This window comes from Vanellus vanellus (genome assembly GCF_965231255.1).
Source record: "Vanellus vanellus genome assembly, chromosome: 3".
Lineage (NCBI taxonomy): Eukaryota > Metazoa > Chordata > Aves > Charadriiformes > Charadriidae > Vanellus > Vanellus vanellus.
This window is the reverse complement of record NC_138907.1, coordinates 60513162-60540553: the sequence shown is the minus strand read 5'-3', so window position 1 is coordinate 60540553 and position 27392 is coordinate 60513162. Positions and strand designations below refer to the sequence as shown.

Sequence of the window (27392 nt, the reverse complement as noted above, 5' to 3'; positions counted from 1 at the left end):
TTAATTAATTAAGGCAGACTTCAAACACACAGGGCTAGTCCAGCAATACTCTCTATTACAGTGCTGACTGCACAACTCTGCTGCAAGTCTTGTTTGCAGTGTAAGGCTGAGAATATTGAAAGACTGTTCATGAGTTCCTCAAACACAGCTGATCTGTAATAACAGTGAAGTTCATTTGTCATCCTGGATGATGCCACTGGCTCGCTCAGCTGTACCACTCATAGCAACCCATATTTTTGCTGTAATACCTGATGCTCAGAGTTCATTCAACCACTCGTGCAATTGTAGGTATGATCCAAGGAGGGGAGGCAGTGCTGGAATAAATGAGCTTTAAATGTCTGAGCATCTCAGCTTTTGTTGGGGAAGAATGCCGATTCTTGTATGCCATGACGACTTCTGCTTGCCCTGAGGTTTTAGTAACTACAACTTTACTTGTATAGCTACAAAGTTTATCATTAGTTGTAGTGTTCCTAAGCCTGCGGGCCAGCAAAGGAAACATTTCTTACATTTCGGTGGTTAATAGCACCGTGACTGCTGCCAGTCAGCAAAGATCTTTTGGGGACAGCACTAATAGCAAGCAGGTTGGCACGGCTATGCAAAGTGGTTTTATTTCTCTGGTATATCCTGCAAGAGCCCAGGAGTTAAAGGAGTCAAGATTTTCATAAACTGCCCTGGTTGAGGCTGGAAATCCAGTTACACAGCCCTTTGTGCCTACTGACTTACAGCTAAGTGGTGCGTAATGAACACATTGCATAATGCAAACAGAAACATTCATGCCTAAATGCCCAGTATATTGGCATTTAAAAGAAGACTGCCAACAGCTGGTCTGTTCATGTTGGACCCCATCAATTGCAACTGTTCAGGCAGACAATATGAGCCGCTGCCGTACAGCTCCGCTCCCAGTCACTCTCTGGCAGAATCATGAGATGTGGAGTGCAGCAGTTGGAGCAACAGCTTTTTAGGAGAGCATCACACAGATGCATTTGAATAAACCTCAGCAAGCAAAGCTCTGCACCTCTCAGCAGCCTCAAACAGGTAAATATGGTGATCACTCGTGGGCACACCAAGCAAACCCAGGAGCCTTTATTTTCAGTGTCAATTGTTACCAGTACTGAAGCATTTGTAACTCAACCTCTTTCAAAGACCAGTCTAAGTGAACAACATCTATTCTTTGGCAATACACAATGTCTGTCACAGCAAATCAACACTGTGTGTCCCAAAAGAAAAAAGATTTCCATAATAAGAAAACATGAATGGCTCTCTAGAATACCCCATCTGCCCCCCATCTTGCTTAATTTTTGATGCTAAGAGTCATACTATGGGCACAATCACTCTGTATGAGGCAGAGCAGCTGCATGATACGATTTACCTGTAATAAAGTTTCTGCGCTAAAAGTAATCAAATCTTTATGATGCTGAGGGGCATGAGCTGATCACTGAAAATGTCAGGATAACATCTCTTACCCATATACAGCATTTAACAACTGGCAAGGGGAACTGTATTAGGTTTCTCTGCCTTCCTTTAATAACAGGAATAGCTAAAATCTCTGGACCTGAAGGGCCAACGATCTAATTCAGTAGTCAAATCCTATGTTATGAGGCGTACTATTCAAAATAGCATTGAAAAAGGTACTAATTGATGTTGGACATTTCTTTCTTGAACTAACAATATAAATTATTAAAACACGTTCTCTTTCTGAGGATCTGTTTGCCGTATTTTTGAGTTCAGATTTTGTAATCAGTGTAAAACTATATCTATTTAAATATTATCTATTTAATATTAAATATTGCATATACATATTTATCTACATAGCTTTTTTTAAGAGCTCATCTTGCAAAGCACTGAACATCCATGAACATTCTTCATTCCACAGAAATTATGGGTCTCAGCACTTCACAGTAGCTTCTAGCACACAGCCAGACCGACCCCCTAGATGCAAGGGATGCTTTGTAAAAGCATCAGGCAAGGACAGACAACTTCAAATACCAAATCTAAGGCTACAAATACTGACTATTTTCTCCTGCTTTCCTTTTTGATGGTGCTAGACAATGAAACATTAAGTTTTGCTCTGTGACTGTCAGTCTTACAGAACTCACAAGTAATTTCCAAACATCCCTTTGCAAAACTTCCAGTTAACTGGTGAGAACATAAACCACAGCTTGTCTCTTCCATCTGTGACTTTTTCAGTCTCAGCTCTTCCTGCTTTCATTTTCCCTTAGCTCAATTACGTAATTCACCTTTTCCTTGTAACCATTACGTTTGTAAGGCAACCCAAAACATCCTGGTAAGCATTTTCCAAACACAGGGAAAGCACAGTCTGTGTCTATTAAACAAAGGTACCATACACTGACAGTCTGAGATGAAAGATTTGGGACAAAGGACTGTGCTTCAAGAATGTATCTGCCACTTGTCTGGAGAGATGAACTGATTTGTCCTAGAGGCAATACCCCTATTTGCGAAAGATAGATTTCAAAATCTCCTTTGCCTTTCAGCTTTATCATGTGTTTCTTACCCGTAACTTTGATCCAACGGCATTTTCCTCTTTTCTTCTCTTAGTGGCATTACTGGATCCCCCTGAACAGGTAACAACTTCATCTGTCTATAGCAATGGTCAATTTTGTTTCAAACTGTAGAGTTTTAGGGCAATTATGCAGCCCAGGCAAATACTAAAGCATGAAACTCTATTTTCTTCAACAATGTTGTCAAGGCTGAAAATGTAAGCGTGTAACCAGCAGGAAATACTCTAGAAAAAAATGCGTATTGCCTTTTCAAAAGGTTCACTTTCAATCACATCTTCTCACCTGTGCTAAACCTCCAATCTCTTTGACACAGACATAGAGCCTGAACAGGTCCAGGGGCTTCTTGCCCACAGCTGGCAGACTGGCCACAGGTGTGCCTCTCTCCTCCATGAACGTGAGGTACCGATCTACCCACATCTTGCGCTCTGGCTCGTTTCCTAGTTCATAGACTTTTGTGATCTTCTCTCCAGTTGTGGTAGAGGAACTTGATTTCTAAATCGCAAGAAGCAAAAAAAAGAGTTGGGGGAAGGGTGGGAGGGGGAGGGAAAAGAAAGTAAGAAACTCACAACATTGAAAAAGAGAAGATGTCAAACAAACTAAAGCTATCACACAACAGTCAGGAATGAAGGCTACTAGTTCAGGCACAAACAGTACATTCTGTCCATATACGGAAAATTCAGCTTTTTAAATAAAGGGCCCAAACTCCCCATTTTCATATTTCTTTCACTGATCTGAACTTTGGATCCCAGAAGGCAAGTTTCTGATGTTGCCTCATGTCATTTTAAGAAGAGGTAGCTCTCACATAGTGCTTCTCATCCACTTATCTCAAAGTGCTTTGTAAGCAATAATTTGAGTAAAATTAAAAACAGGTTTGTCCCACACAAGTTTACATAATCCTAAAACCAAACCAAAACAACCCTCTTCCCTTTGCTCCCCCATAAGGGGCTAGAAAACCTGACAAGTGCTCCTCCAGAACAGGAATTGCACAAAAGCAGCCTAAGGCATGAATCATGGCAAACTAGCACACTGAGGAGCAGTACTGTCTTTAGAGAGTCACAAATGGTTATGCTTTACTACCTCTTCGCACTACCGCTGGCCAAAAAGCAAGATGAGCAAGAGTGCCTACAGTACAAGGAGACTGGTGGCAATACTCTTTCTGAACTGCCAATTAGCTGCCTGAGCCAATAATGCTTATGAATAGCTACTACTCTCCTCCCTTGAAAGAGGACAGAGAATAGCCATCTCACATGTCCTACCTTGCAAAGAGAATGTGTATGATGAGCTGGGAAAACAAGGGATGCACAGCGATCAGAACTGAACCACCTCCAGGAAAAGCGAAAGAGAAGTAGAAAGAGCAGAATTCTTTCTCACATGGCAGAAATGCACGAGTGAACCCGTCTTCCTGCTGCCATGTGGGCTTTACAGCTAATGAAAGCTCATGTCATCTTGATGACCTTTTCTTCTCTATGCGGAGATGGCGAAAATCACTGAGGCTACTACACAAGCTGTAACTTCTCACCATATCTTTTCTGTGCAATATAACCCCGTGAGCTGGGCTACGTGCCATATGTGGACAGACGACACCCTATCTGCGCTGCCTCTGATCTGACAGCAGAGAGGGGCTGCTGCTACCGCAGGAAGACCCTCCTGCTTGCAGAAGGTGAAGTGATTTGCTCAGCAGTGGAAGATGGGAGTGGTTCAGAATTAAACACAAGAGAAAAAGATTGACATAAAACTTTGGGAAAGGAGCCAAATATATGACGGGAAACATATCCTTTATGTCTGTATAGTGAAATCTTAAACTTGGTTGTTGATTGCAGTAGACACTTCTTTACACTCATCTAGTCAATCACTCTTTCCCTCCTTTGCCTTTTCCTGACTTTGAACAGGAGACAGCACTATTCTGAAGTAAACAGAAACTTATTTCTAGTTGAACATCTCTAAGCAAGACCCTAGCAGTGCCTCACGGATGCTGCAGAACCACCTACTTCGTTCACGTCCCCACATAGTGCTGGTGAGGACTGGCACTCAACACCACGAAAGATGCAGTGGGGCAGCATGACTTTAAAAGCCTTGCCACCATTCATCTTGCATGTTAGCCTGGAAAATATGACAGGCTCTGTATCTCCCTCCAGCCATTAGCTGAAACTTGGCAACGCTGGAGGAGAGCCAGGAGAAAAGAGACATGAAGCCAAGGGGGGTGACCCAGCAGTTCTGTGAGCCATTGCTGTTCTTTACAGTGAATGGATATTAATTTCAATTAAATAAATAGCCTCCTGTTAAGTTTTCTGCCTTGCTTCCTGATACTTGAACTTCTTCGCAGTAGTCCTCCCTACAGACAAATATTATTACTGTTCTTACTTAGAAATGAGGTGCACTCTTGAATTTACCTGAGCCAGATTCAGTTGTGTTACAACTCCTATTGAAGTCAGAGTCAAGGCTGAATTGTTTTACTAAGTGGCTGGCAGTGAAATACTTTGACGTGAGTCCTGCAGATTATGCAATGAAAGCACAAACTGATTCTGTAATGGCAACCAGTTTACTCTAAGCACCACTTGCTATGTATCCGGGTGTTTAAGAAAATCAGTTTAACTCTTTCCAACAAATATACTTTGTCAAAGGTTTTTTTGGGGGTGGGTGGAAAGAGGGAAGTAGGCAAGTCATGTTGCTACTAATTTGATTTTGTAGTGAGAACATAAGCTTGAACAGCTGAATAAACTGGAGCTACTCCACAACCAACTGCAGTAAGAACAAAGTTACTCTACTGCTCATCAGCATTAATTTTAAACTGACACTTATGATGCCAGAGAACTCTAATAAAAATGAAGGTGGGAAATTTCAGCTTTCACCTAGCACATTTTGTATGTGCTTATATACTAACATATGAGCCAACAAAATAGTTCCAATTTCACTTTTATGGTAGTTCATGATTACAAATATTCAGATTTACCAGTTTTACATTTTCATTTTTATATAGTAAGATTCTCTTTTTCAAATCAGATTCAGAGCAGAATGGAACCCAGTTAAGAATTTTTCATTCTGGGTTTTTCTGCTATACGTCTCAAATGATGCTGCTGTTCAGCAGTGTGGCAGCAGGCTCTAAAATGACAGTATAATCTGAAAACTTTTCACAGCTTACAGAAGGTAAGAAGTGTTTCTTACTGTGTGAGCTTTCAGGTTGTCACGCTTTGTAAAATGGGTGCAATTTTCTTCTAAAATGAAATGTTAACTTTAGAAGAATGTACTGGAGGGAAGAATGCTATTCCTCAAGAGTAAAGATCTTTTTCTCTTCTCTATTTTTACAAATGTAAACATATAAAAATGACAGATGTGTGCAAGCTAGTCTACACACAAACAAACTTCAGTTCCACATGGGCAGGTTCAGCTGGAAGCCTAAATTTGCCTATAGGTGAATGTTAACCCTCAGAAAATAAGGGTTTATTACAAAACGATCCCATTAGCAGATTGTAAGAGGGCTTTCCTTCTGTTAAGTTAGTTGATAATTTTGGTGATAAAAGAATGCTGATGCAAGCCTGTGGCACATATCTTTACCGATTTAGTTGTATCCTACTTTGCCCTCAGTCCCCAGCACTCTTCTACATGATATGACTGGCCATATTTAAATGGGTGATGTAAAAAACCCACATCCAAATATGTGGATAACAAAGCCAATTCTCATATTAAATTGGTCAAACCCCACACTTTATTTTCAATATACCTACCACCCATTAAAACTGTATTATACACAGACTCCTGTATGGTGAGTCTGCAGAATCCGTCAGAGCAACACAAATTTCTGTAGGAGTTCTTCTCACATTAAGGCAGTGGGTAGTTGTTTCTGTACACACCTTTAAACATCTCTATTTATAGAACTATCTACTGTTCACATCCCCCACTTCAATGAAGAATTTGCCAATGTTATACTTACTACGTAGACCTATTTTACTACAGAACAGAGTGTGCATACACAGGCCACAAAAACTGCCGAAGTCTAATCTCTGGCAGAGTCTTTTGCAGGACACAATCCTCTGTCAAGATTTCATCCTGGAGGACTCTGCAGACCCCTCACAGCTAGCACCATGGGGATATAGTACTATTCAAGTGTACTCACTGTCATGTTCATGTGTACCTACGGACAGTGAACAGCATTTTATGGGGTTTTCGTAACCTACTGCTTTATTCATGTCGCAGGGACCCTGTATAGTTCACACCCACACTTGCAAATTCTCTTTTAAAGGATTTTAAAGCCACCTCGCCACTGTCAGGGATGCACACTGCGTGCAAACTTAGCATAGCAGAAGTGTTCTTTTACCTACGTACCCCAAAAGTCCTCAAAACATAACGTTCAACAATTCCTTCTCCATATTTTCTCATGCCTCACTTCCACATAAAACTGCTGAAAGAGAGGATCCACTTAGTTGGATCACAGGGATACTGTGAAGTGAATCGCAGACCATTTGCCCTTGCTTTTATCCTCTGCTAGAATGGACAAGTTGTAGCACATGAAGCACCTTTGGGATTTAATGAACAAATTCAGGCTGTTTTCAAGTGTAATGAAACGCCTGCAATCAATCATTCCAGTCTATGTCAGGCTGCTGTTGAAGTCAGTGAAGTTTTCCAATACAATGGCCTTCATAGGTAAAAAGCAATCAGCTAATTTGCAGCACTTATTTTTCTATCGTTCTACAGCACTGTATTTATCCATATCTGCGTACCAAGAAGCTAACTGGAGCTAAAGACGCAGAAGGGCATTTTGGACAGAAGGGCATTCAGAAGAAACTGAAAGCACAAACTACCTCCACTTATTTTTCCCAACGCTATACTTTGTCATATTTACATGGAAAAAAAACTCCACGTGTTCATAATGACTCTAGGATTTGTTACGCAGTTTATGCAATGAGCTCAGGAATGCATTATCATTTGGTAGCCTTGCAGGACAAGAACTTGATGTGTTAGACAGCCTATGCAATAACTCTCTTGCTTTCCTCCAGAAAACCCCCAAACAAGCAATACCCAAAACATTACTACAAAGAAAACTAACACCGTTTTTGGTACCACCCTTTCAGAAATACCGTTAAGGAAAAGATGAAACTTTGTGGGAACAAGTAACACCAGCTGCCTTCTGAGACTCAAAGTTGCTGCCAAATAAATATCAAAACATTAAGGCGGTGCATTTCATGCCATGCTGCCCCTCTGCTCAGGGGATTCACTAGATGTCTGTTTTTTGGATGGGGAGACCTTTTTCGCTCCAATTGGCCCTCCTCTATTTGAACCGAGACATACTCTTCAAGGTATCACTTTGTGAAAATCAGTATCAAAGAACTGTTGCTATTTTAAGTGCACATTAACATCAGAAAAAAAACGTTCATATTCCTCACAAAAATATATTGCAGTATTTTTCTACAGAGAAATTATGATCATTATTACTTTTGGTAAAAAGAAAAAAAAAGATCAACATGTATTTTTATAATTCAAAAAACCAAAGCAAAAATGACCAAGTGGACATTTGCTCCCCACAGGCCATATCTGTTTATATCTCCAGTCTCTTTTCTATATATACATATAGATTTTCTGCTTGTGTATGTATATAGAGATACACATACAAGTAAATATATTTTTAGCTCCACACACCTCTCACAGGTTTGTCTTTACAACCTGTATGAGAATGATTATTAATCTAAAAAATAGTTTTCTAAAAACATACAGGCATCACGTTTTTTCTACCCACAATCTGGGTTATTTCAAAGTAACTGAATGAAGAAAAAGAGGAACAATTTTGTTGTAGACTGCGCCCCGATAACCTAATGATTGTATTTCCAAATACACAGTTCAAAATTAAAAACGTTCCAAAAATATACATGGCAGCTTTTTCATGGTGCTGAGTCTACAATTCAAACTTTGACGGACTTTAGTTTCAATAGAGGAGAAGATTTCTCATTTTGGTTTGGTTTTTTTTTTTCCTAAATAATCCTAGCAAAGACAAGTCCAGCAACCAGAGTGAAGTCAGTTGTGTGAAGGAGTTTGGGCCCAGGAACAGAAATGGAATTGTCCTTAACAACACAGTCGGCATGCTTGGAAGCTGATGCATTACAGGAAGGATGTTTTCTTCACAACAACTGCTGTTATTACCAGACAGCACACTTGCATGATGCACGCAATTTTACTCTTTCTTATTTCAAAGTACTGTTGGGACAAATTTTGCCCTTGGATAAGCATGCTCAGGCCCCACTGAAGCCAGGCAGTGGAACTTACAGTCATGTGTCCGAGAGCAGAATTTGTACCCAGTGTTATAAAGAAAGAAAACTGTTTAGTGGATAAATAATGAAGAAAAGGAATTTACAAAACAAACAAGCAAGCATTAAAATATAATTAATTACAAAAAAATAAACAAAAACCAAAAAAACCAGAGCCACTTACAGGGCTTGATGGAGTCTTTGGCCAGCCTGGGCTGCTAATGCTATCACTTTCATCTCCATGAAATGAGGAGATGCTAGCAGAGCTTGGGGACATTGGGGAAGGGACTGGCAGGTTGCCTGGGGTTGGGGGCTGAGAAATACCCTGAGAGCTGTAGCTATCCTGTGGTAGAGGAATAAAAAAAAAAATAATATGACAAAGGCAGGGCAAACTTTATTAAAAACAAAAAAATACATCCAGTTTAACAGACTGACCAATTTTTATATATAAAATATATATAAACAGAGAGACACATACAGAAAACACACACATATATAAATATATTTTTATATATATATATAAAAGGTATTAAAACAACATTGTTAATTAGTATAATTTGGAAAGTTTGCTGGATGCTTGGCTAAAGTCACTAAGCCACCATGCTTATTTCAAGCTCACATGGAATGCTAAGCATGGGTTTCCCCTTATGAAAGAAAGAAAAAAACCAAGCTGTTCACCTTATTTTGTCAAATAAGGCAGGAAAGCAAAATATTAAAGTATGTTGCTGCTGCTGAGGCGGCCAAAACAGGAAGCTATAACTGAAGGCAGAGAAAAATGGCTGCAAGTATTGAAACCAGGCAAGACCCTTCTTTCCCACCCACCTGGCACAGCCGAATCCCCACGCAACTTTTGGCTTGGGTTGCTTTGCCCCCGCAAGTTAAAATGCCATAAGAACTAGTAACTTTCAGATCCACACAATGAGGAAAAAAGAAAAAAGAAAAAAAATTAAAAGAAACAAACAAAAGAGATTGCACGTGAGTGGAAAGGCATGCAGGAAAGAACAGAAGTGGGTAGGCCAAAACCAGAAGATGAAGGACAACACAGCAGACTTCTGCGGGCTCAACCAACACCACGTGCGGAGGTGGTAAATACCTTTGACTTGCTCTCAGGTTGGGGGGCTCCTTCTTCTTTGCCATCTGCTTTGAGAGGAAGGGGTAGTTTGGACTCACCGGGTGTCATCATATCTGCAAGACCCATAGGTGCTAATCGAAAACAGGAGAAACAGTTAAGCATGACTATGTTTGGCTCTGTAGGAAAAAACACGCTTCCTGCTGCAAAATTGTAGCGCCACATGAAGCAGAGGTTATCCCACCTCTGTCCTGTTATTCTAGCGTCCGGAAACCTGGAAACCTCTTCAGTTGAAGTGAGGAAATAAAAGAGAATGAACGAGGCGAGAATACAGGCACTGTGCAACAACAACAACAAACACTTTTACAAAGTAAAATTAATTCTTCATGCTGCTGGTGGTCTTCAACTGTCTCCATATTTGACCACTACATTTTAACAGAACAACACTCTATTTTAATAGATACTGCGCCTTCCCTTTAGCACAGACAAACATAAATGAAAATGATGCGCATTTTGCTTGCAATGTTGAATCCGAGAAAAAGGCTGAATTTCCCAACTGCATCTGTATTAAGGCTGGTATCCAGCAGATAATTCCTGGCCCTACCAACTTCGGTATGAATGGCTCAGCCACTGTGAGCCTTAACTACAGAATTACAAGCTGTAAACTCCACTTTGTTGGAGAACCAGCACTCAACTTCTTCCCCTCCTGCCAAAATGAGGTGGGACTATAAAGAACGCACAAATGTCTGTCTCTGATAATGGCACGCAGTTGCTTCCCAGGGGCGTGAGGAGTTTAAGAGTATTTTTTTATTTGAAGATGCAAGCGCCAGGTATAGTATTATTGCTGCAGAGTTGCTGGGTTCCTGGATTTCTAGAAAGATGTAAGGAGAAACATTCAGATAAATAGACAGAAAATACTGGGCAGATCAGATGCTAAAGGTGACGTGTCACTGAATCAATGCAAACAACCAGAGAGCAATGGCAAAACACCAGGTGATTCTTTCCCTGCAGAAAACCATGTGCACGGCACTTCCAAAAGACTGGATTATCCTCCCTTCCTCTCTCTTTTTTCTCCCCCTCGTGCCCTTCTTTCAAAGAAGGGTCTGAGGTAAGAAAAAACAAAGGATAGAATAACCTACAAGGCAATAGAAAGGAAAAAATACATATCCCAAACGTACAAATTTTAAGAATCGTCAAAGCATCATTGTTAAAAAAAAAAAAAAATCGGATCATTCCCAGACTACAGTGCCTCTCTGCAAAATGACAATGCTGGCTCACGCTAGGCAGCAGGCACACTGCATAGCAAGCCAAAGAGAGGAGGGGGAAAAGGAGCTTTAAAAATACTTCACAGATTGCCCACTACAAAACGATTATTGCACATATTCATGTATTACTATGTTTTAGAAAATAATTAGTTTTAATTACAGCAGTGAGAGCATGAGCAGGACTCTGGCGAATACGCTGGCAAGCTTTGCAGTGCTAATTTGTTAATATCTTCAGCATCACTGCAGGTTGAGACTATGGGTCTGCCAAAAAAACCTACCCAGCCATGTGCCATGTGAGTTTACAACTGTATGCTCAATATTCAGCTTTGAACTGCCGGTGTTTTTCATGGGCATATTTTCTTGTTTTTTCAAAGCACATTTGTAGCCCAATCAAGCCCTTAAAGTCATCACAACACATAAATCATAATTGAGATTTAAAAAAAAAAAAATTACTTGCAATACTTAAGACTTCAAGAATTGGAACAAAAAGCCTTTTTCAAGTGATGCAGCTGCAGAGAAAAATCTATTGGGATCAGCTAAAAATGCTGGTATTTTTATGTATGTGTGTGAAACCTCAACAAAACAGCCGAGCAATAGGATACTGGGAAGCCAGCACCCACTAAGCATTTGATTTGTATGCATTTTGCCCTTATACTCTGCTTGAGGAGCTGGGGCAGCTTGTGACCATTATGAAGTGAAGGATGGCAGCCTAACACATTTTAGTGTTGAATTCCACAGTTAAAAAACAAGTTATTTTTCTTTTAGAGATTTTTAAAAAATGTATGTACAAAATGGTCAAATGTATGCCACGGTCTGGTTTCAAACTGGGATGCAGAACCGTTATACGAAATCCATTTTAACAGTTAACACATTTCATGCTGTGAAAGCACTAAAAAAGAAGTCTTAGTTTTAGTTTCAAAGCAAGCGAAGATGACCCTTCCCCTTTAAAGCAATTTTAGAGGTCAAACAAAGCAAAGTTAACAATCACGCTTCACCAGAATTCTGCATGGCTAAATCCGCTGCTGATATCTCACTGTTATCTAGGTTGGCACACTGGATTTCTGTTACAAAGAATATAATAATTGTGCCCACTCCTGGTAGTCAGGTTTCCATCAGAATTCCTTTATGAAGTCTCTCTTCCAGAGAGGTTGACGTTAACACCTCATGTAAAGGGCAAGTAACTCTAGCCTGCAAATTACCACATATATTCTGACAGTATTAATCATGTTTAGAAATGTAAAAATACCACTTCATTTTGGCTTTTGAATATTTCTTATTGGTATATGCAAATATTAACTATCAGGAGTTGGAGACAATTATGAAAAAAGTAACACTGTTTCCCAAATTCTTTTTTCACTTTTTGCTCTAAATTGTTTACTTTGTCTACATCCTATCTTTCTACCTCTAAGAGGAGAACTGCGAGGACTTTACTGGGCAAACTGCAAGGTTGTCTAGTTTTCCTATGGCTTTTACCTAAGATGTTTCCACAGCTACTTTTCTATCCACTGTTGAAATGCTGTTTCATAACTTCTTGCAAACGTACTCTCCAGCGATTTGCAAACAGACATTCCTTTACTTTTTTTAGCAAAGTGGCACAGCAAGAACATTGTTTTGACCCTTTCTGAGCAGTGAAATACTGTTATTGTCACGAAACTGCTAAAATAAGACACGGTCTCTTTCTACACAGGTACTAATAATTCTGCGTGTGAAGTGCAGACCAAAGGATAAAACATTTTAGAGAGGAGGATAACAGGGAAATCTTGACTCAAAAAGTGTTGTAGCGTACTGTGAATAGGTTTCAAGTACTAGCCTCTGGCTTATTATAAGAATTTAAGAGCTAGAATGATTTCAAAAAGCAAGTATGGGTCACGGTCTTGAATTAACTATTCCACACTGAATTTAATGTACTCAAAGGCAGATATTGACATGAGTAAAACTGCAGCAAAGTATTCTTTTTTGCTAAAGGCTGCTCTATCAATCCCAGAAGATGATGAAGTACTGTAGGAGCAGCAATCCACAAACATTGTTTTTCTCTTTATTGCTAGTGCAATAACAAATCATACTCTACAAAACAGAATATTATGTTCTTTATAAGACATTCCTTCCTCCCTTCCAACACTAGCACTCTCCTTCTGAAAAAAAAAAAAAAAAAAAAAAACCAAGAAAAAGAAAAAAAGGGAAAAAGCAGAAAATTTGTGACATGGATTTGGCAGGAGGATCCCCACTGCATCTATTCCTACAGGAAAACTGGAAGAGGGACAACAGCATTGCCTAATGTCCTTCCATCAATGACCATCTGTCACTAGGGAAAAGCACAGCCCAGGGGGGTTGGGCACCTTATCTGAAAGGCATGAGTGGGCCATCAAGGAGCTTAGCAGCGCACCTCCTTTCTCCCTACCAAGTCTCATCCGAGGGATGACAAGCACGTGCGGTTTGGGATGCAGGGATCTCTATGCCAGGAACTAGCTTGATTTACAGTCACACAATGACCACTGGATCACAGTCATCACTTATTTGGAATATAGGTGATGGGACACTTCAGCTGTTACCAACCGTTGACATCCTCCAGAAAGTTTATTTAAATGTGCATTATATCATAGCTCATACGAAGAAATGCGTAAGAACAAAATCAGTAAAATAAATGGAGGTTTCCATTTTTCAGAAAAATATAACCAAGCTGCAAAACAGAGAAGAGAAAACCAGTTAAGATTTCTGAAAAATGCTTCACATTCACAAATATGATTGCTTTCTCTATCAGAGGTTCATCCAAATAAGTATGAAGTAAAATATATAATATATATGAAAAGGTAAGTGTTATATCTATTTTTATGTTATTTTTAAGAGCATCCTTTTAATTCCTGTAGGGCAAATAACTTTTCCTAGAACTTCAGGTTTTAAGTATTGTGATGTGAAAAATTCATTTGGATCAGTAATACCTCCAAAATGGAAGGTTTCAGTAGGACACGGGTAGTGATATTACGAAAAGATCCTTGTGGCAGCAAGGAGATTAATACCTTTTTATTGTTTTGTTCGCTTCCAGAGGTAGCAGAGATTGTGAGTGCCAGTTTCTGTGCAAGCACAATATGGAAATCTGTGAGATCCAAACTCCTTATTACTTCCTTTTAAAGTAGAATTAACAAGGTTCACAGCATGAAATTATTTTATTTATGTTGGGTCTTGTAAATTTCCTTTCATTATATATACATTTAAAGCCTAAATGTAAAAAACAGGGGGAAAATCTAAAATAGATATGAGAAATGTAAATCATATAACAAAAGGACAGCGGAGATTATACAATTTTTCTGAATGGCAGTTTGTTCCGTAACTGTGCAGGGATTCTGGCACTTTTTCTTGAAGCTGAAGCTTTTGTTATTGTTATGGATGGGATACTCTATCAGAAGGATCTATCTTCTTTGATCTCATAATTTCCATGTTCCTAAACTGCTCTACATCAGCAGAAGCTGGTGATCTGTTGTTTGATCTACAGTCACTGCTGAAGTACCAGGATGCACACCTGCAACATGATTTTCCTTGCAATTGTGACATTAATTAAAAATAAACTAAAGGAAAAAAGGATCAACTGGTAATAAGGAGTTATAAATACCACTAAAAAATGTGTGGCAAAACCAGTGTTATCGTTAGCTGTATTGAAGCTCCAAAACCATATGAAAGAAAACTCATCAGCACCAGCAATCTTCCTCTATTTTAGAGTAAAACCTGAAAGTGCATTCGATTAAAATGAATATAACCACAACCTACCTTCCTCCCTCAAAACAGGCAACACAACTGCACTCTCCAAAGCCCAGACAACCAAGAAAGCAACTTCTCCCTATTGCTTACCTTAGTTTTTCATCGGCCTCTAATTGAAACCACAGTTGTTCATGCTCAGTGCAGGTAAGCGAGTCAACTAACGCCCACACTTTGCTCCACCAGCAGTCACCCAGTTGTATTTGGTTTTGGCCCTACACATCGACTAAACCCTGGTTTATCCGACAGATGTGTGACTTTACACTAGAGGGGGTGGGGAAGAGAAGGCTCAAGAGCCAGATAGCTCAACTGGTCTCAATGTCACAGAAAATGCCTTTTTCAAGCCCATAATTAGGTATCACCTGCAAGTTCTCCACCTCATCAAATGTAGCTCATCAAATGCAGGGCCAGAGCTGACCCTGACCCCCAGCTCAAGACATTATCATTTGAAGTACTGTATATACACTTGCCTTAAGCATGGCCCTTCATTTCTTTGACCCAAGCAGAAGGATGAGTCAGGATAGAGGGAAATGCAGCATTCCCACTGCACGTGCCCCCAACAGCACACTCACACCTAATTTTCTCTTTTTGTTCCCCTGGTACCAACACTGCCTGTGTGCTCTTGGAGGCCGGCTGCATAAAGCAATCTAGATGGCATGTCTGCTCACACACAGAGGAAAAGAGGTGCACTGAACTCCTTTAGTTCATCTCATACTTACTTTCCATTGGGTAATCTCTGAATTAATAAAACTGGAACAAAAGAAAACCTCACAAATGCACTGGCAGAAAAAACCCTGATAAATGTTTAAATTATTAAAAATCCAATATTTCAGAATGCATAACACAATAAAAAGAGTATGACTACCCCATACAAAAGACTGCTAGGATAAATGGCCTTGCATTGAACAGATTTCCACTGTATGAAATAACGAATGGCTGAATTATCTGAACAAAAAAACCTCTGTGAATCTTCCTTTAAACTGGTTATTCCTTAGGAATACATAAATCTTCTTAGGCAGGGCACTCTGCCATCTGTTTGCTGTTGGTTATTTTTGCAGCTCTGGGGGCCAAAGGAAAAGGGGGAAAAATTACTTCTGCTAATAGCAAAACAGAATTTATAGCACAGTTTCAATGCTCAGAAGTAATTTTATTTCAGCAAGCCAGACAAAACACATAACTACACAAACAAAACATAATATTACCTGGGACAGCTCTGGTGGGGGAAAAGCAAGCTATTATCTAATGGTCTTTTCAATAGCTTTTCCCTCTTCATCCAGACGGTGAAGTGTGCTGTCTGGACTAACCAATGGCTTCCAAGCCAGCACTAGAAAAAGCCATTTTTTGTTGTTTTTCTTCTCTTTTAAAAAAAATCTTACTGATTAACAGCTTCCTTTCTGTTTCTTCTGCTAACCAAAACCATAATGTACTATTCTTGAAAAATAAGACACCGTTAAGTGTCGCAGGAGCTCCTATGTAGAGGAAAGAAACCCTTTGGACATACTGGACACTAGAATCTCAGAGTGGCCATTTTCTGCCCAGGAAAGCAGGGACATACAAAATTGACAGGGAGGAAAGACGAGGAAGGAGGCAAAGGATGAAGGAACGAAACAAGCTATGCAGGGCAGAGAGGAAGATACTGAAACACAGCTCTTGGTAAGATACAATTTAATTAGCAAGGCAGTTCTAAAGAAAGAAGAAACGTAGAAACAAAATCAACTAAGAAACAAAATCAACTCACCTTAGCACAACCTACCCAGCTTTCAGAAAAACTTCAAATGCCACCCCGGCCCCCAACATTTCAAAAAGCGCTAATGTAATCGGTAAAGCATGCACAGAAACTCCATGCCTGGAATAAGTATTTGGGAGGATCCACTTCAGGGTCACTGAAACTCCATCCAAACCCACCCCAATCAAAGAATTGATCTTTACTGAAGTATTATCTTGATGGAGGATAATTGTTAGGAGTTCAAGCTGAATACGGTCTATAAAGTACACTTGCACAGAATTACATTCACCTGTCTTCACAGTCACACACAAAACTACAAATAATTCTAAATTCACAAGTCGTGATATGAAGGATAATCCAGCAGCTACACTGAATATGCTTTTTTTGCAAAAGGAAGCTATGATTAAATTTCATATACTGATATTTGAATAAGTAAATGAAGAAACCCTATATCTGGCTATATGAATTTTGGAAACAGTAAATAGGGCCTGTGTTTTCAGAACAGAGTAATTATTTTAAGTGCTCAACTTACAGCATCTTCAAGTCAGAGCAGGTGCACATCTCTTTTTTTAAACCAGTACCACATTAAATATCTGAAATTGCAATCTTAAGAAGTAAGACACTGAAAAGCAACAGCAGCCTCTTAAAAGATGAGGTTTTTCTCCTTCCCTCTCCTGCAGACACATGCACACACAAATGCACGTAAACTTGCTACTCAACACGTACGTCAAACTGGGGCCGACTGTTGCTGGAACTGTTCGAAACATTGTACTCATCTACATGCTGTGCAGAAGGACTTAATGAAAAATGTACGAGTTACTGTACAAAAAAACCACAAATACCTTAGCCTAGTTTTGAATCACTCCAAACTATCCAACAGGGGTGAATCGATTGAAGAAGGCTATTCCTCTGCCACCAGCTCAGGGCTGGTACCGTTAGCAGATTTATGGAGGAAGGCCACTGCTGAAGGGTTACCCACCATTACCTGTTGAACTGTTCACCATGTTAGGTGCCATGCTGTAAGGAGGAGCCTGCGGGTTCATCAAGCCAGAGCTGTTGTTCATCGGCTGAGTGTAGGGGGAGCTGGATCCCATAATACCACTCTGATTCATGGCAGGAAAATTGCCTTGCCTACGAGAAGAAAAAGCACACACACGATGTCTCATTACGTACCTCATTGCTGAAGATGCTGTGGTTTGTCACACAGTACATCTCCTATTGTTTGCAAATAGCTAAGGAGAAGGCACGCAATTAGATCATTTTACCTACATGGGGAGCTATTAGTCTTGAATTAGTTACCGTGTATCTGAAACAGAATTGGACTGAACATAAATTTCGAGAGATGTACACAGCATCTTTCTACATCACAACCAATCAGCAACTCGTATTATTTATCCTACGAGTAGACAGCAATGTGATCAGGACTCAAAATTAGAACCTAGGGCTGGCATAGGAAAATTTCAGTGAATTGCAATTTTGACCATGTAGTAGAAACCTTTGCCTGCCATAGCTTAAAAAACAGTGAAATGACCAGCATAAAAATGGGTACCATGGAATCTGTTTCAGATTTCTGTATCTGATGTAATTGCAAACACCTTGTTTCCTGTAAAACACTTCCAAGCCCAGGGTGCAAAGGAGAAATCCAATTGCATACGAGCATTTATCTTCAGCGTACCTTGTGACCAAAACCAGCGTTCACACAACTCGCAATGGAATCATATACACCTAACTTCCTGCTTCTCTTCTTCCTCAAAACAGCTTTTAAAAAAAACCAAACAACACACGTTCCCCCATTTCCATTATTGATCTAGGGCCCAAAGTCATAGTCATTTAGCAAATACCGTTAAAGTGACCATAGATGTGACTGCAGCATTGAATAAAATGCTCTTCTTGTTGTACATGCCATCTATGTCCAATCTTTCAAAAAACCACATACATACTACACTTTGTTGAAACAAGAAACCTCAGCAGAACTATTGCAGTTTTGAAAATTAATCACATATCTGTATAATGCTTTCATAACTGAGACTTAGGTTTGTCTGAAAAACTGCCCTGAATGAAGCCCTTACCTATTTCTCCACATCTTCAGACCAAATATTTTTGAAGGGTAAACCTTATCTACTCATAATTCTAAAAAGCATCTAAGATTGCTTTGTACTTGATTTAGCAAATTCTATAGATAAACTGAGGCACAAAGAAGAAAATAATCCAATCCAAGTAAGCAAGTAACCCAATGTAATGCTTTATACAACTTCAAAAATAACTTTTTATTCTTTTAATCCATAAAACAATTATCTACCTTTTCTTGGTATAGTTGAAAGCTGCACATATTATGATATGGATATGGATACAGACTTTATATACAAATAAAAACACATGCAAAAATATACTTACTTGTACATTCATAGCCTACATAGGAAAATACAAAACTGAGACCCGTTTCTTCAGTGTACCCCCTGCAAATTTATGCTGTTTTTCCAAATCAAGGAGACAAGAAAGGAGGCAACCACCCCTTTACATAGCTTTGGTACCCGTCTGCTTTTTTTTTCTCACGAAAAACAAAGCATTTAATTTTATCCTACAGGCAGGGAAAGCTGCATGTCCTAGTAGCAAGATGGAGTTTTGGTGTAAATTCTAGTTTTCATTATTATACAGTACTCAAACAAAACAGGCAACCCCCAAACCAACAACCCTGAATAACTTCAATGGCTTCTTGTCTTCCCTAAATTCATGGCAGATTCTTAATGTAATTGGTAGAAACGGATTTCTTTTTTAGGAGGTACAGGAGGAAGACCATTAAAGCACTATTTGGCCTAATTTTTCTTGACACATTGTGAATTTCTTCAAAGGAAAAGAGAACGCGTTATCTAAATAAAGCATCTTTTTCCAAGTCAGTTTTGTCCTTTGCTCTCTGAAGACAAACTTTTCTTCACTCTTGCAAAGAGGCAAAGGCTTTCTTTTGATATGAAGGAGACAATTGCCATACAATGTCATTTCCCTGATGAAGCTTGCAATGAGTAGTGGAGGGAAAAGATTTAAAATGCACAGTGGTGCAATGCTCCAAGGGAAAATTACAAAGGGAAAAGAGAAGAGCGGGACCATTTGCCAACAACTTTAAAAGATTTCAGTCAAACAATCAAGCTTTTCTTATGTAAATACTGTATCTTAAACACCCCACCACCCCACCCCCTTTTTAGCTGAAAATTGCTATATTTCAACAAATGCAGTTAACTGGAAAGTTATTTCTATGCTGGATAAGCGAGATCCTTTCCATTACTGGGTAAAGTTACTAGTTCATCTTCAGCTACTTCTGAAGATGAAGAAAGTGTGCAAGTGCATTTTTACACTGTAAAAAAGAAGTAATAGATTTTGAAAGGTTCTTTTATGGAGCAAGGCTGGGATTCTGGAAAAGGCAGAAGTCTTTACAGGTATCTATCTCTCTAATGTCCTTCTTTTGCTTTAAAAATACACAGGAGATATGCACCTTGCAGGTAAGCTGAAATTGGTCCTGACCTACTACGAATTCAACTTACTTCCTATAGCATGTATTATCTTCTAAGCTATGGGGCAGTTCATGGTCTCAAATTGAGGTACAACCTATTTCATGTTACCCACTATGGACATCAATCTCAATTGTAGTTCATGAAAGCACACTGCTGTGTAACAGCTTTAAATCAAAAAGTAGGAACCTATTTCCAGTTTAGACGGAGAGTGAAAATTAATAAAAGGAATATACTAGCTTTGGCCAGGACAGCAAGAAAACAACTGAAGTCTAAAAAAATTGCTTCTGTACCCAGAAAAACCTGAATGGCAGAACCTAATTTCCAGAATTTTATCTGGCAAAGCAATCCTTTCATCCTCCCATGCAATGCTGCACTTGGAACGGACACAGCTCTCCATCTCTGGAACGAGCCCAGCAAGTGAAAAGACAGCACCATCCCTGGCAGAACTCTGTCCTTCCCTGGTTCCCTATCAAAGCGCTGACCGCAGCACGCGTGAGCTCATTCAGTAACACTGAAAAGCGACATCCTGTAAGAGCAAACATTATTGTATCCTGAGATTGGGTGCAGTGCGCAGTACAGAGCTCCTCCACATCTTATTCTGCTCTATGATGGCTTGGAAAGGAAAGTTTCTTTAGGGAGAAATAATCAGGTATTACTTCAGCCTTTAATTCTCACTCCACAGTGGGCCTCCTTTGAGTAAAGACTGCCGACTGTGACAAATTGTGCTGCATCAGTGCTGTAATATGAAGTGGAGTCCATTAAGAACTGAGCTGAGATCACCAAACTCATTTTGATTAACCTCCAGGTCACTAAACACTTATAAATATGTTACACAGCAGCTGCTAAACATATTTATATATGCTTAAGGTCACAGCATCATCTGTTGGTTGTTGGAGTTAAGTCAAAAATCTTATGTTTCCTTCTGTGCTGCTTTTAGTAAAGGCATATCCAACATACTATTTAAGAAGTAGTTATCTCAAAGTATACTACCAGACTCTCTCCTACATCTCCCAATTCCCTCCTCCATTTTTCTGGTAGGCTAAATAAAAATCACGTCTTTTAAAAACAGTCTGCTCTACATGTACTGACATCTAATGGCAAAAAATCAACTGACCAGCTATGAATTCTACAGCATAACAAACCCAGTTAAGTATACGATTTTACAATATTTAACACATAAACACCAATGGCTGGGTTGCTTAGAGATTATGCAAGTGATAATTAGGAAGAAATTGAGAAAAGAAACACTTATATTGAGTATAATGAAAAAATGTCTTCATGGTGAGATGCAGTTGTCCTCCAAGGGAGTGAAGGAAACCCCAGTACTTGACACTTCTGCAAACGGACAACACGTTAGAAAAAGTACTGGCCAGAGAAATCCTGCATTATGTATGAAGTAGATGACCTGCCAGGTATTTTCCAGCTCTAACTCCGCCAACACCCCATTTAGAAGAAAAAGCAGCCGAGCTAATACAAATTTAAGATTATGCTATCAATTTAAACACTATACTTAAGCCTACACATTTATTTTTTCTGTTCTACTGCTACAAGTAGACCTGCAAGTACTCAGCAAATGGAAGAGATTAAAAACAGGAAGGGGGGAATCTGCTTGCTTTCTGTGGTTTAGTTACTCTGTTGACAATTTAGTAACCCACAGCACTTGCATAATGCCAGAGCCAGTTGTTACGCTCGAGGAAAGGGCTGCCACCCAGGGGGACCTAGACAGGCTGAAGGAATGTGCTGACAGGAACCTCATGAAAGTCAACAGGGACAAGCGCAAGGTCCTGCACCTGGGAAGGACGAGCCCCCTACAGTGCTGCCGGCTGGGGCTTGACTCGGGGGAGCAGCTCTGCTGAAAAGCCCCTGGGCATCTTGGCAGACAGGGAGCTGAGCGTGAGCCAGCAGAGTGCTGTGGCAGCAAAGAGGGCCAACGACATCCTGGGCTGTGTGAGCAGGAGCAGAGCCAGGAGATGGCTCAGAGATCATCCCCTCTTTACTCGGCACTCATTAGACTCCAACTAGAGCATCATGTCCAGTTTTGGATCCTCCAGTAACGGAAAGACGATGATAAGCTCGAGTGAGCTTAGCAGGGGACCCCTTAGATGGTCAGGGCTTGAGCACTCACCCTGGAGGGGCTGAAGGATGAGGGCTAGTAGAGCCTGTGGCAGAAACAGCTTTTGGGAGGAACCTAACAGCAGCCCCACAGCACCTACAAGGAAGTCAGCTAGGAGATGGAGCCGGACTCTTCACAGTGGGGCACGGTGGGAGGATGAGAGACAACAGCCAAGAGTTGAAACATGAGAAGTTCAGCCTGGATGTAAGGAAATCCTTTTCCCAGTGAAAACAGTGAGGCACTAGATCTTGGTGGCCCATGGAGGTTGTGTGGTCTTTGTTCTTGCAGGTTTTCAAGACCCAACTGGATAAAGCCCTGAGCTCTCAGCTGAGCTCGCTCAGAATGAGGTTGGACCAGAGACCTCTTGAGGCCCCTTCCAGCCTGAATGACCCTATGATCCTAGACTGTCAGCTTTGTTGTGCTGTTGATAGTCTGCTGTACTATTGGGTCCAAAATACAACTGGGCAAATTCAAAACATTCCGTTTTAAGAAGGTCCTGTTCCGGTCTTTTGTTTTCCTTCATTTGCAATCTACCCAAAGCTTAATCTGCACTTAATCTCTTTTCTCTACAAAACAAGTAGCATCAGATCTAATTGTGTCTTCTGAGCTAATACAGAAGCCCATGTATTTAAAGAGAGGAGATGACATGTGAGATCTGGTCATCGTTAAAAAGCCGAACAAAGAAATTGTAAGAAAGAAAAGCACTGACAGTACAAAGAAACACATGAGTGATCACAGCTGCCGAGCAGTGTCTCTTATACTGAGATGTCTTCCTTTAATTGGACCTGAAATCACCAGTAGGTTAGTGTGTTGTCTCCAACTGCTACACAGAAGTCACTCTGCAGTCCTTGCATTTAATACTTATGTGATTTAGTACCTCCTCCATGTTGCCATCTGATGAAGGATTTTACTGTCACCTTCCTCAGATTTGAACAGACAACTAATCACAAAATTGAGTTCAGAGGTAGGTGTGGTTTAGCTGTAGACAATGACAAAAGAGGATTATGCTTCTCAGCCGGACAAGAAATGAAGACACAACTTTTTATATGGAAACATGTCAAAGCTCAGGTTTTTGCTATGTGTGTAGGGATCGAGTTCTATGACTTTCTGTGGATTTTCTGGCATGCATCTGATATCTTGTGCTGTCCTCTCGATCTAAACCTGTAACATTGGAGCAAAGCCCTTCATGCAGTCAGAAAAAAATGATTCAGCTTCTGCAATGAACTCTGTGGCAGCCTGAGCATAGGGACAAGTTGAGCACGGGAACATGTAGGGAACAGAAGAAGGGTTCAGAGGTGGAGAGTCTAGAAGGGCTGGAGGGGAGGAGAGATTGGGGCAGAAAAGATGGAAATAGAGGTGAGAGTAGAGGGAAATGAAGAATGAACAACAAGGGTTGGGAGCACCCTTACCACGTGCCAAAGGTTTTTAGGGCCAAGAGCATAATGGGTGCTCCGGAGAAGGGAAATGAAGCAGAGATAAAGGAGGAAGAGCAGGAAGAAACATACAGAGAGCTGCTACTCCCAGGGTAAACACAGGGAAGGTCCCTCCAGCATGCACGTGCAGCCTCTCAGCCACGTCTGCTTGAAGGAAGGGAGGGATTCACATGTGAGCTTCAAAAGCATGATGCTACCAGAGATGTGCCTTTCTGCAGCTCCTCTGCTTGTGCATGCTGCCACGAGGCAGGGCCAAGCTCCGGCATGGCCATCCCAGCCAGGAGCTGGGGGAGCCCCAGTCCAGCAGTGTGGCATAGTGGGGCGATGCCAAAGGAGAGGCGCTGCAAAGATGGGAGCCGGGATGGGGCACACAGCCCAGGTAGGGAAGAGCTGCCACTGAGATACAACTCACACATCCTGGTGGCCACAAGCTTGCACCAATTATTATTATTTAGGCACCTCTGCACTGTGCTTCCTGACACTTCTCACAGCACTCATGTAACGTTGGGATTTTTCCCAGTTATCCTGTCCTAGGCATTGGACCTCAAAAATTATCCTGTTACTGTGACCCGGCCACCTGAGCAATTGGCTGGTGGAAAAAAAAAAGAGGCCCACAAGCTCATGGAAGTTTGCCATTTCTGCTCTAGATCTTTAACCTACATCAGTTTTGCAGCGAATGCACTGCAGCACCTCAGGGGAGTAATTTGCGTAAACATTTTAAAAGGAACATTATTTTTTTTTAATGCTGACACACTGCTAAGGTGGCTACTTGATTACAAACTGTGAAAATGACTGCGTTAGGCTGCGCTCACAAATCACAGTGTACTGACCAAATTGCCCTGTGCTTATCTGTGCCAGGTCTGCAGCATGACAATATTTCCTCTCTCTTTTAAATGTCAAAATATGATTTGGGGGGTTGTTATTTAAACACACTGACCTGCACAATAACCAGAAGTACTTTATTTAAATCTGTCTTGAGCTGGGACTAGCCTTAAGCGCTTATAATCTGTCATACTTTGACACCAAATGGGTTATTATAATGAGAGTAATTCAGGAGTGAGACCTGCGAATGCTTTCTCCCTGGAGAATTTACACATAAACACGTGCACGCAGATACATATGTTCTTTGTTACGGATCTTCCTTCTCACCACATTATGGGCTTCCTTGGAGAAGTGAAACCATTTCTGCCGTCAGGGGATATGGGAGAACTGGAGGAGGGAGAAGAGAGCAAGGGAAAAGAAACTCCAGCATTGCTTACTTTGCTCCAGCTGGAAGTTCATAGGTGCGTCAGCGCTCTTAGCAAAGGCCAAGACACACGAAATCTGAATACTGGCTTGGGCAGCTATAAAAAGGCATTAAAGGCAGCTCCCACGTAAATAAAACAAACAAGTTTCAAATAAACAAATTTAACATCACTATATCTGAAAGCTAAGGATCCCCCTCTCGTTAGCTGCTACTATAAGTGCACTAACCTGGATTTACATTTCCTTCTCCTTTCAGCAGGGAAGCTCACCACTGGCAATAACAAAGCTTTAAAAAAGCAACCACAAAAGATGGTGATGCGACAGGTGTTAGGTTTGCCATGAGATTTTTTCCATTTTTCAGGTTAGAAGGAAAAAGAAAAAATTATACATGTGTGCGTGTGCATGTGTGAAAAGGGGAGGCTAAAGCTCTGAAATGCACTGATACAACACTAGGAAACATAAATGAAAAAGCATTCAAATTTGTACTGGGATGTGCGTGTGTGTGTCTGCTGACATCAGGCACATAGAACCAAAACCAAAGTATTCTTCCCAATGACTGGGCCTAAATGGCAATGCTAAAATGGGGAATAATTTTCTAGCATCATAATTATGTGATAGTGCACATCACCTTGTAATCCACTACAGTCTGACTGAGCAGACTGCCTGTTTTCTTCGTCTGGCTGATCTAAAGATTATTGTGTAAGATACTTTTTGGAAGAGTAACAGAAATAGCCTTTCTAAATATATTATTTTTCTTCTGATTACGCAAATACTTGTGCCTTTAGCATCATCACCATTACTTAGAATTCACAAGAAACAATCAAGAATGGAGAAGAAACTTAAAAATTAGTTGTTCCTACCAGGCTGATTCAATGCTCAGCCCCTCAGAAAAGCAGCCACAAAAACTTATTGTTTGTTTACATGCTATTGTCATCACATTAACCATTTTTCCAGTGAAAACATCTGCCCGACGGGCTACCTACTTGGTAGTCGTTTAAAGCCTTATAAAACGCAGGAGTGTCACACCATATCAAACACTGGAAGGACAACATAAGAGACACGTGTAATTTATGAGAATTGATGCTAATAACAACACAACTACACAACATTTGTACTTCTGAAGGCATGCTGAGATCAGAATAAATCTCCCTACCCCATTTTACAGATAACAAAAACTGAGGAAGAGATCCAAGATTAATAATGGTCTAGAATACAGCCAGAAGAATAATAAATTAGTTGAATACAGTGGGGCAAACACAGCAAAAGCCTGCAGAAAAATAAATCCTTAACTTTGTTTGATTCTCATGATATAAGGGTGCATGACTGAAACCCATGAAGAATATTTAGTGAAATACCGTAGGGTTTGTTTTTTTTGAGGGTCGTGGTGTTTTGTTTGTTTGTTTGTGTTTGTTTGCTTGTTTTGTAGGTTGCAGCTATTTAATTTTGTTTTTATAAAGCTCCTTTTGCGTTAATTAAAGTTTTTTTTTTTTTCTGAATTTCACAGTGACAACAGCATGTGGTCACTAGTCTTCAAACCCACAGGGATTCCCTGAAATGCCTTTATTGCACAGCATTCTTACAAGTGCAGCAAGACTTCCGCATTTGGATTTATCTGCATGAGAACAAAGCAAGCCCTTTGTCCTCAGTGCAACCTGTACTGGATAAATACAATATAATGCTGCGTGACAGAAGACATGGGACTACTGAAAAGTGGGCCAAGTCAAATGGTGTGCAGTCCCATCAAAGCTCGGCTCTTTGCAACCCCTGCCTACCTTTCTGACAACATGGATTTAAACAGCAGCTCTAACGGCAGCTGCTTGCATACTGTCCCCATCAGACATAATACTGGACCACTAAAAGGAGAAAGACTTCTCACTCCAAGTGGAGTGTGTGATGGGTATAAGAGGGCTGCTGTAATCTGTCCAGCATGCAGGAGCATGCATGAACTGGGTTTGTAGCAAAAAAAGGAATTTGCCCCGTATGGCATGACGCTGTCAATCTGAACCAGAATGCCAAGAAGGGTGATTTAGCCTGGTGTGACTCGATATCAAAATGGGAATGACTCATATGACTCTCTCACTATGCACCTTCTATTTTTGTGCATGTTTATAAATAGCTGTATGAAAAAGTCGGAAGGCCCTATGAACTCTCTCCCAGAATGATTACTTGAAAGCGGGTAACAGTCTGTTCCCAGCACACGAACAGCCAGGAGGTCACCAAAGCGTGGTGCTAAAAAGCTACAGGAAGCTAAGGACACATCGTGTGCTTCACTAATTCAATTTCTTTCAGTGTGGCACTGCCCCAGGAGAGGTTTGACCCCTGAGCTCCCTCCTCTTCCACCTGGGTATGTGGACCTCCTGCTGCCTCTCACCACGCTCTTACCATGTTCAGTCATGTCCTCGCACCGTTTTTGAGCACCACTGCAGTTCCACAGAGCTCACTGTGCTGGCAATCAACTGAAAACCTAATAAAATCTTCATTGTTTCATGCCAGCTCTTCAGTGTATCTTTTCACAGTAAAATGTCACCTGGCTGACAGC

General features: G+C 40.5%; 1 protein-coding gene across 1 annotated transcript in view; it reads right to left on the bottom strand.

Moving 5' to 3' along the window:
- ARID1B (AT-rich interaction domain 1B) overlaps positions 1 to 27392 on the bottom strand; it is a gene marked incomplete at its 5' end in the record, with an annotated part of 340856 nt that overhangs the window by 27843 nt on the left and 285621 nt on the right. The window contains 4 exons of the mRNA XM_082481489.1: positions 2802 to 3011; positions 8937 to 9095; positions 9846 to 9955; positions 17545 to 17690. Of these exons, the coding sequence (XP_082337615.1) occupies positions 2802 to 3011; positions 8937 to 9095; positions 9846 to 9955; positions 17545 to 17690 (625 nt within the window). The remainder of the gene's footprint in view (positions 1 to 2801; positions 3012 to 8936; positions 9096 to 9845; positions 9956 to 17544; positions 17691 to 27392) is intronic.